The sequence below is a fragment of the Drosophila ananassae genome, chromosome 2R (genome assembly GCF_017639315.1).
Source record: "Drosophila ananassae strain 14024-0371.13 chromosome 2R, ASM1763931v2, whole genome shotgun sequence".
Lineage (NCBI taxonomy): Eukaryota > Metazoa > Arthropoda > Insecta > Diptera > Drosophilidae > Drosophila > Drosophila ananassae.
The window spans coordinates 24549687-24560175 of NC_057928.1; the positions used below are offsets into that span (position 1 = coordinate 24549687).

General features: G+C 44.8%; 2 protein-coding genes across 3 annotated transcripts; both read right to left on the reverse strand.

Moving 5' to 3' along the window:
* Positions 1-863: 863 nt before the first annotated feature.
* LOC6507705 (extensin-2) lies at positions 864-2627 on the reverse strand. Its single transcript, XM_001956138.3, has 2 exons — positions 2573-2627; positions 864-2498 (listed from the first exon to the last, which is right to left on the reverse strand). Exons 1-2 carry the CDS (start codon positions 2573-2575, stop codon positions 993-995), a joined length of 1509 nt encoding a protein of 502 aa, XP_001956174.2. The 5' UTR covers positions 2576-2627; the 3' UTR covers positions 864-992.
* Positions 2628-4057: 1430 nt separating this feature from the next.
* Positions 4058-5944, reverse strand: LOC6507704 (fibrous sheath CABYR-binding protein). Of its 2 annotated transcripts, XM_032454830.2 has the most exons (3): positions 5840-5944; positions 5193-5732; positions 4058-5033 (listed from the first exon to the last, which is right to left on the reverse strand). In XM_032454830.2, exons 1-3 carry the CDS (start codon positions 5840-5842, stop codon positions 4176-4178), a joined length of 1401 nt encoding a protein of 466 aa, XP_032310721.1. In that variant the 5' UTR covers positions 5843-5944; the 3' UTR covers positions 4058-4175. The 2 variants fall into 2 exon arrangements, with proteins under 2 accessions (XP_032310721.1, XP_032310720.1); XM_032454829.2 differs by having other exon boundaries at positions 4058-5732.
* Between the last annotated feature and the right edge of the window lie 4545 nt (positions 5945-10489).

Here is a 10489-nt window from a genome sequence, read left to right on the forward strand (position 1 = left end):
GGGAAATTACCATTACAATTTAATTGTATAATTAAATAGACCGCATAAAAATAGAGTTAATAGCCTGACATCTAAGATCCTGAAAATATTTTTTTTATAAATTTTCATAATTAAATTCTTCCATGGGGGAAGTCAGTATAGTCAGTATATAGCAGAAAATATTAGCATCATGAAGTTATCGTATCAAAAATACGATTATATATAGATCTCATAAGCGAAAACCGGTAAAAAAATGCCGCAATAAATATTTAAAAAAATTACAACCAGTTCAAATAATATCCTGTTGCCAGCTTAATTTCCATGTTAATATCCCAGGTGATTACCGGCATCATCTTCTTACAAAATAATGCAAATATTAATTTGTAATTACAAAAATAAATAAGTTTCGACAGTTCCGGCACGGATTGAGTCAACTTAATGTGTCATTTAAAATTTTGAAATTGATTTCAACAAGTACAACTTTGGTTTTTAATAATCTTTAACCCTAAGCTTAAGAAAATCTCACATAATCTCCGGAGTTGAACTGTTCTTCAAGAAAAGCAGCCGGAAAGTGTACAAAGATTTTAAAAAAAGCTTAAGAGCCCAAAAGCACGCTACGGCTTAGATGTCTTTAAACAACTTTGAACTTGAAAATTAAGAAGACAATGCACTTGCCCACAAACAAAATTAATTTTTAGCCATTAAACAAGTTTCCGCATCTTTAAACTGAACTAGTTTTTTCTCTACCGAATCTCCGCTTGACGACAGCTTGCTTTTTAATCTTTATTTATTTCTAAAGTATCTTTTTTATAAACAAAAAAGTGTGCTACTATGCGAATATACGCGTTTCCTGTTTCCAGAATAATAATTAATGAGAAGGCGGATTTATTTTTCAAGATTTTTATTCATTTCGTTCCCTAACAATTTTCGGTTCAAGTGACTGAAAAACCCGGGAGCCAAAAAACAAGATTTGGTCCGGTTTGCTTTTATGGGAGCCTCAACGGCAGATGCGTTTAGTAGCGGTGACGGCGGAGGACGCGACGACGCTGGGTCTTGTAGCGGTATCCCTCGCTGGCGGAGAAGGAGTGAGCGGGAGCAGAGGCGGCAGTCTCGTAAGACTCGGCGGGGGCAGAGTACTCAGCAGCTGGGGCGGAGTAGGAAACAGCAGGGGCAGAGGCAGCAGCGGTGTAGGTGGCTGCTGGGGCAGAGTAGCTCTGGGCAGGAGCGGCGTAGGACACAGCTGGGGCAGAAGCGGCAGCGGTGTAGGTGGCAGCGGGAGCAGAGTAGCTCTGGGCAGGAGCGGCGTAGGACACAGCTGGGGCAGAAGCGGCAGCGGTGTAGGTGGCAGCTGGGCCAGAGTAGCTCTGGGCAGAGTAGCTCTGGGCAGGAGCGGCGTAGGACACAGCTGGGGCAGAAGCGGCAGCGGTGTAGGAAGGAGCAGGAGCCGAGTAGACTGGAGCTGGGGCAGAGGCTGCTGGGGGCAGGTACTCGTTGGAGGGCAGGTGGCTCACATCACGACGGTGGCGGCGCAGGACGCGACGACGCTGGGTCTTGTAACGGTATCCATCGTTCGACGAGAAGCTGTGAGCGGGCTCAGAGGCAGCGGTCTCGTAGGACTCGACAGCGGGGGCAGCGTAGGAAACGGCCGGAGCGGAAGCGGCAGCGGTGTAAGAGGGAGCAGGAGCCGAGTAGGACACAGCTGGGGCAGAAGCAGCGGCGGTGTAGCTGGGAGCAGGAGCGGAGTAGACTGGAGCAGGGGCAGAGGCTGCTGGGGGCAGGTACTCAGAGCTGGGAGCAGAGGCGGCACCCTGGACAGGGGGCAGGTACTCGCTGGATGGCAGGTGGCTCACATCACGACGATGGCGACGCACGACGCGACGACGCTGGGTCTTGTAACGGTATCCCTCGCTGGCGGAGAAGGTGTGGGCAGGAGCGGAGGCGGCGGTCTCGTAGCTCTCAGCAGGGGCAGAGTACTCAGCAGCAGGAGCAGAGTAGGAGACAGCTGGGGCAGAAGCGGCAGCGGTGTAGGTGGCAGCTGGGGCAGAGTAGCTCTGAGCGGGAGCGGCGTAGGACACAGCTGGGGCAGAAGCAGCAGCGGTGTAGGTGGCAGCTGGGGCAGAGTAGCTCTGAGCGGGAGCGGCGTAGGACACAGCTGGGGCAGAAGCAGCAGCGGTGTAGGTGGCAGCGGGAGCAGAGTAGCTCTGAGCGGGAGCGGCGTAGGACACAGCTGGGGCAGAAGCAGCAGCGGTGTAGGTGGCAGCTGGGGCAGAGTAGCTCTGAGCAGGAGCCGAGTAGCTCACAGCCGGAGCAGAAGCGGCAGCGGTGTAGGTGGCAGCGGGAGCAGAGTAGGAGACAGCTGGAGCCGAAGCGGCAACCGAGTAGCTGGACTCAGCCGGGGCCGAGTAGGAGGCCACCGGAGCGGAGGCGGCGCCGTAAGCGGGCGGCAGGTACTGGCTGGAGGGCAGGTGGCTGACGTCAGCGGCCACAGCGGCGACAAGGGCGCAGATCAACAAGAGTTTCTGCAATGAGTCGAAAGACAGGTCCGGAGACCGGTTAGATATCCCGAAGGCGAGGAAATCCTGGCTTGTCGTACCATGTTGCTGGGTGCTCGGCTGTCCAGTTGGTCGGAGAAGAACTCAAATGGAAGTGATGGTTTGTCCAAAGTTCTGCTGCTTTTTATATGATTCTGTTAATCCGGCCTGCGGTAGGAAATTTGCATTTGGTGTTTTTAATTTATGAATTTGAATTTAGTGACACTGCCAAAACATATCCATTATAGTTTTTGCAATCAGGTTTGCAACGGGTTTAATTTTTTTTCGACAAACCAAGTTCGGCTATTTCTTCCAAGTTCGGCTATTTAGCAGCAACCCGGGGGGATTCCCCCTCCCTTCCTGGGACATAAATACCCCTCTTATTAGCCTATTATACTAAGCCCAGATCAGGTTCCATTGTCCCCCCACCGCACTTTTTATAAGAAATTTCTCCCAAGCAGCGCGTGCCGCTTCTGATCAATTCCAGCTCAATTTGCTTAATTACCAGTAATTATATTTCGGTTTAATCAAGCGGGAGCAAGACAGGTGCTATCAACCCGAAATAAAAGCAGATAGGTGGCTGCCAACAACATCATCATCGATTCAGTGAGTTCATAAAAAGCGAAATGATCGCTAAAAAGGCAATCGAGTTGCGGAAATAAATCACGATCTCAATGCCGAAACAATAGCTCTGGCTGTCTAAGCCGATTCTATTGTATGTCAAAGACTAGATGAAAACTTGAATACTAAGAATCGAATTAAACATACTTATGGAAAATTACCTTTTGATCCGATCAGGTCTTAGGAAATAGATCCATTTCATATACGAAACAAATTAGAGGTGAAATCGAATTACGGTTCGAAAGGCGTTCGAGTAGTTCGATTTTAAAATGAATAAAATATATTTTGAGGACACGAGTTTTCCTGAAATAATATATTTGATACATTCAATATATTGAATGCTAAAATATATTTTATGCTACTGATATTTTAGTATAACAATATTCGAAAAACCTATCCAACTTGGTTAGGTGTTCATAAGCCTAACATAGGATCTCTTTGGCAAAAAATTATGAATCCAGTTTTTGGTTTATTTTTGAAGTTGACTCATAATTCTATTATATTTGACACATTTTCTTTCAAAATATTCTTATTTTTGTTTTTTCCATAAAATATCAGTTTTAATAATAGATATACCCTGCTTGCCGTTTTACTGAGAGGTGTTCAGGCGTCCCACGCGCCAAAAATCTGAAGATAAATTGTGCGGAAGCTTTGACAGAAATAGATTTCAACTAGTTTTAAAAATAAATTCGGTTACAAGTTATCTTGATATGGTAAGCTTTCTTATTAGACGTATTCTGGTTTAAGCAAATATATAAGAAACGTCTCGCTTAAGAAATATTAATAAACCATTTCTATTCAAAAAAGTCATAGCATTTAAAATCAAATGAAAGTTGTTTGGTTAGGAAGATACTTGGCAAAGTCGAAACATCTCAATTTTGACATTGCAACCCTCTTTCAGCCCCAAAATAATAAGTCTGATTCAATTTATGGATTCTTTATCGTATTATTGTAATTTTCTGAATGAAAAGGTATGCTAATAGTAAAGACTGCACTCCAAAATGAGCACAAATCGATCACCTAGTGAAGTCGTAATCGCAATGTTTAGTGGCGACGGACAACCACGCGCTTGTGGGTCTTGTAACGGTAGCCATCATCGGCCAGGACATGGGCGGGAGCCACCTCGACGGTGTTCTCCACGGGGGCCAGGTACTCGTTGGAGGGAGCAGCACCTGGGGGCAGGTACTCGTTGGAGGGCAGCTCGTTCACATCACGACGGTGGCGACGGACAACCACGCGCTTGTGGGTCTTGTAACGGTAGCCATCATCAGCCAGGATGGTCTCGGGAGCAGCCTCAACAGGAGCCAAGTACTCGTTGGAGGTAGCAGCAACTGGGGGCAGGTACTCGTTGGAGGGGAGCTCGTTCACATCGCGACGGTGGCGACGGTAGACAACGCGACGGTGGGTCTTGTAGCGGTAACCATCAGCAGCCAGCTCATGGGCGGGAGCAGCCTCAACCTCAACGGGAGCGGGGGCGGGGGCAGCAACCTGGATGGCCACTGGAGCGGGAGCGGGGGCAGCAATCTGGACTGGAGCAGGGGCAGCAATCTGGACTGGGGCGGGAGCTGGGGCAGCGTACTGAACTGGAGCAGGGGCGGCAATCTGGACTGGAGCGGGGGCAGCAACCTGGACTGGGGGCAGGTACTCGTTGGAGGGAGCAGCAGCCTGGACGGGGGGCAGGTACTCGTTGGAAGGCAGGTGGCTCACATCACGACGGTGACGGCGGACAACCACACGCTTGTGGGTCTTGTAACGGTAGCCATCATCAGCCAGGATGGTCTCGGGAGCAGCAACAACCTCCTCGGATGGGGGCAGGTACTCGTTGGAGGGAGCAGCAGCCTGGAAGGGGGGCAGGTACTCGCTGGACAGCTCGTTCACATCACGACGGTGGCGGCGGACAACCACGCGCTTGTGGGTCTTGTAACGGTAGCCATCATCAGCCAAGACGGTCTCGGGAGCAGCCTCAACGGGAGCCAAGTACTCGTTGGAAGGAGCATCAACTGGGGGCAGGTATTCGTTGGAGGGGAGCTCGTTCACATCGCGACGGTGGCGACGGACAACCACGCGCTTGTGGGTCTTGTAACGGTAGCCATCATCAGCCAGGATGGTCTCGGGAGCAGCAACAACCTCCTCGGATGGGGGCAGGTACTCGTTGGAGGGAGCAGCAGCCTGGAAGGGGGGCAGGTACTCGCTGGACAGCTCGTTCACATCACGACGGTGGCGGCGGACAACCACGCGCTTGTGGGTCTTGTAACGGTAGCCATCATCAGCCAGGATGGTCTCGGGAGCAGCCTCAACGGGAGCCAAGTACTCGTTGGAAGGAGCAGCCACTGAGGGCAGGTACTCGGTGGAGGGCAGCTCGTTGACATCGCGGCGGTGGCGACGGACAACCACGCGCTTGTGAGTCTTGTAACGGTAGCCATCATCGGCCAGCTCATGGGCGGGGGCAGCCTCAGCCTGGACAGGGGGCAGGTACTCGTTGCTGGGAGCAACGGCGATCTGCGCCTCCTGGACGACGGGGGGCAGGTACTCGTTGGAGGGCAGGTGGCTGACATCAGCAGCCACGGCTGCGATCACGGCGAAAGCGACCAGGAAGAGTTTCTGGAAGAGACAATACGGATTAGTGGGGGTAGTCCTTCGGATGGTATCGGGCTGGCACTTTAATTGCCGTTTGGCGGATAGGAGGATTGGCGGAGGCCGGATCGTACCATCTTGTCCGTTGAGTTGCTTGTTCACAGCAGTAAAACCGAAACTCTAATGAGGAATACGAAGAACCTTTTGGTATTTATACAGATTCTCCGCTCTTCACTGCCCATTACAGACCACGGCTGTCACAGTCGGCGTCGCTGCCGACGCAGCCGTCGGCGTCTGTAAATTCGCACGGCTTTGGTTTTGGTGGCCACGAGTTCTAAGCCTCTCTTTTTGTGGCTCAAACGAAGATCGGCTAACACGAAGCCACAGCCAACGATGCTTACATTCGCACAAGCCCCAGCTCGAGAGCAGTTGATGGCTAAAAAAAAAGTTTAATGGCCAAAATCGTTCGCACGGATTCTCTTAATTGTTTTATTTAATCATATGCAAAAGATTTGATGGACATCAACGTTTTGGACAAGTCGAGCGTTCGCACATACACTCTCAGACACAGATACAGATACAGGTCCAACTACAGATACAGATACAGATACACATACTGGGCTATGTATGCTGGGCTCTGTGGTGTTTGTTTTGCTTGCCTTGTTTCATTCAAGCCGCCTCTGAAGTGAGCTCGATTTAAATTCAAATGATGAGTTATATGTTTCAATCAAATCCGCTCGCTTCAATAGACTCAAATCCGCGATCAATCGCAGCCAGCCTCTTCTGATTGTTGCGATGTCGTCGCCATTCATTAATCATGGAATAGGAACTGAATTTAAAGAAATATGATATAATTGTGTTTATGCCAAAGAATTGGTCAACCAAAGGTGTAAACAATATGCCGGATATACTCGTATTATGGACATGAGCCTCTTGTCGAATTTTTAGAATTCAAAGTGAAGAATAAAATGGTTATAGTTTACGATGTAACAAATAACAAATTAGAACCTTTAAACTCTACAATAAATATTGTAAGGTCTTGCATGTAAATTTGGGTTCAGTTCCTTGTGATATTTAATATTTTCCTCAAAGTCAAACAACATAACCATCCCTAATACTTCAAATTCTATTTAGGTTCAATTCGTTCAAGTCCCTGTTTTAACCTCTTACTTGAGCCGAAAAAGTAATTTTTTAAATTTTAATCAAAACATAAATTAACAGTAATAAGGTTAGATATCCTTCAGTTGTACCAATAAACAATTGAAAGTTGCTTGCTCCACTTAAAACATATCTAATTAATTAATAATGTAAACCAGATTTGAGTGTGTCACGGGTAATGTTTTTGGGTAATTTATAGAGGTTTATTTTGTTTGAGCCGCTGAAAGGGGATTTTAAGAGATCTCATTTGTTGTATTTTGTTGAAAAGAGGACGGAAGCCTATTAAATCATACTGAATAGTTAATCTAAATATGATAGCCAAAGCAAACGAACTGCTGCAACCCAGCATCAACTATGATTAATGATCCGTAAATGAAGAGGGAGTTCATTTTTTGGCAATACTGTGGCACCTATGCACCTCAGATCGCTAAGAACTAATTGGTTCCGTAAAAACGAAGGATAAACAATGACTAACCGTTGAATCGATTGATCGATTCTTCAGAATACGCAGTACAAACATGGCTAATTTTATTTTTGGATGGGTCAGATCAGAGCTGCGAAAGTCAAGGCCATATTTTTTTGTTAACTCTTTAATCATTAGGGTAGCCCACAATTTAAAGCCAGAGATGGATGGATGGCTAAGATGGATGGTTGTCACACGCCAGAAATCGGCGCCTCATGCTCTGAGACGAAAGTAGAAGAACCACTTAAAAAAAGAAACTAAATGTCTTTATAGCACCAGTTTGGCTAATTAACTTGGGCCATAAAAAAGTTGGCAAGTATCGAATAACAACAATATGATTTTCCTATTTTAAATGCATTAAGATTAAGAACCTTACAATTCTAGTTTTGTTTTCCATTGTTCGCCAGTGGTCGAAACAATGAGATAAATCATTTCATTTCCTGAGTGTGTGCAGCACTAAAAAGATACAGTCTCAAACTACTATATTAACGAGCCAAATTTATGACTTTGCCAATTTACATTTTAATCTCTGGCAGCATCGCAGGTTCTAGTTCTAGCATATTCTATTGTGGCTCTGGTCCAGTTGCCCATAAATGCTCTCCACGCATGCTCCCAGTCAATAGATCACGACAGCCCGGCCAACGCATCATCTTGCCGGCTTTCTGGCTCACTATTATTATCCATCGGTGGCAGCAGTTCGGTGAGCCGGTCCGAACACTTAAAAGTTCCATTTCGGAATTGATGTTTATGCTGAAATCGCAAAATATGCAAATTAGTGAATGGCTGCTTTAGTCCCATCTTCGTCCCAATAGAATAATGGCAGCGGGGTAGCCGGGACAAACCAAAAAAAAACTATAATAATAGCCACAGACAATATAAAAATTGTCAGCTCTGTTAAAAAAAACTTAAGCGTGGGCTCGAATTTAGCTCAAACCTAAAAAAGCAGAAAAGAGAGGGCCAGGAGACCGTGCCGGCGAAAGGAGATACTGTCTGATTGTGTTATCGGATAATGGATGAGACCCAGTGATTGGACCCCCTGATTTGGTATATATTCCCAAATTGGTCGGGGTTTGCATAATCCCACAGGCCGCGTCGCTCTGTCTAACAAAAACCATTTCGCGTTGGCTTAATTTATGCAAATTCTATTCTAATTAATATTATACACATTCAATTTTTTGCAAAGTCTATGAGCTTAGGAGGCGGCAACATCTTTCTCGTGGCTGCTGCTGTTGCCTTTTCTTTGTTTTAATCTTTCTATTTTTTATATTTGGACGGCACACTCACACGCGCTAGTTAATTTAGTTTTCAATATACACTAAGGTGGGGTATTAACAATAGTGAGCATTTTAGAATCGAAGAAAATGTTTTTATTCTTTATAGTTCTAAAAAAATTGTCTAACTTATATATATGTGTGAAAATAGGAAGAGGTATTTGGTAATGCAATGTTTCATCTTATCGGGTTAACATATAAAGTTACATACTATTCGTTTTTATAAAAGGGACACGAAATATATTATTCATCAATCGTTTTCCGTTAATAATATAAAAGCTTTTATAATAAAATGTATGAGCAACCATCATACACTAAGGATGCACAGAAATTATAAAAATAATTTGTATACAAATTTTTTGTACCTTAAGAGTAAAATCAAGTCGTTGGTAGAACATAAAACATTCACTTGGCAAGTACACGTTTTAGTCTTTTATGATAAATTTAACTTTTGTTTCAGGCTATTAAAGCTCTTTTTTCGTTTAACTAAAATGTATGATAAATCATTCTGGAAACCAGTTTCCAAATCGCCCCACTCTTCTGCTACGGCGGCGACTAGAAAGTGCCACCACCGCCATAGAGCGCATCTCCTAAGCTAAACAAAAAAAAATAAAAAATAAACAAATCCAAAAAGGCCAAGATAAAAACAAAAATTCAGAAATTAAATCAAGAGGGCAGCTTAAAAGAAAAAACTCTCGCACACTTCTAACACACGGTTCGGGACCAATAAATAATGTATACGCGTGGCAACCAAAATTTGGCAAGTTCCTTTCAATGTAATTTTGATTCTAATTCTGAGAGCGATTCTTTTTGGGGCTGCCTGCGGATCTTCGAGTGGTTGATGGCTGATCGAATGGGGCTTTAAGTGCGATCGAAGCTCGAAATTATATTTTTGGCGGTGGGCTGTCAAAAATTAATTATGTTGCTGCCAAGTGCCGAAAATTAATCATCTCAGCGTGTGGAAGTCTTGTATTTCTTCGGCTATGTTTAACGGATGACGCAAGGCGGAGTTACAAGAGTTCTGATACGATCTTATCCCAAAACTCTTTACATGCCGGGCTCTTACTACAATTTGACCATCTGGAGAGGCATCAAATTATAGCCACACAGAAAAAAACAAACCTGTTGAATTTTTAACAATTTATAAATAGTAGCTTTGCATATAATTAAATACTAATTTGTAAATTCTAATTTATTTAATACTAAATCTATTTAAATTTTTAAGTGAATGGTTTTTTATATATGTATAAAAATACAAAAAAAAATGGATTTTGGTGAGTTTTTTGACCCAATGCCAGATAATAGAAACTTGTTGATTTAATTCTTTGCAAAAATAGAATATTAAGAACCACACACACCTTTATTTCTTTCAGTGTAAAAGAAAATCATTAATGTTTGATGGCAATAATTGCCAAAAAGAAGCGGGTGGCTTGCAGATCATTGAACTCCGCCAGCCCATGCTGAACCCTCTCACTCGCTTTGCATAGTGAACCAAAAGTCGGCTAAATTCGCACAGACCTCTTCCAAAATTTATTTCTGTAATCAACGGGCCAGGCTTGAATGCCTTAGCGGTCTCTGTTAATTTTATGCCGAGCTCCTCCACAGAGTTTGATCCGAAAGTTGGCCATAAATTATTTTAATTTAATGCTACTTGTAGCCATTTTTTGTGGGCATTTGCGAGCTAATTTCGCCAGGCGAATTGCACTGATTTATGGCCGGCGGCTAATAGCTTTCTATTGGCCGGGGATTGGGTCAAAAGCCGATGAGATCGGCTAACATCCACTCTGACCTACAGTCGGCCAAAAATAGATACACCGCCAACAATGGGCAGCCTACATTTGATTGAGGAGTCCGCTGGCAGATAGTGACATTGATGTGCGAATTTAAACATT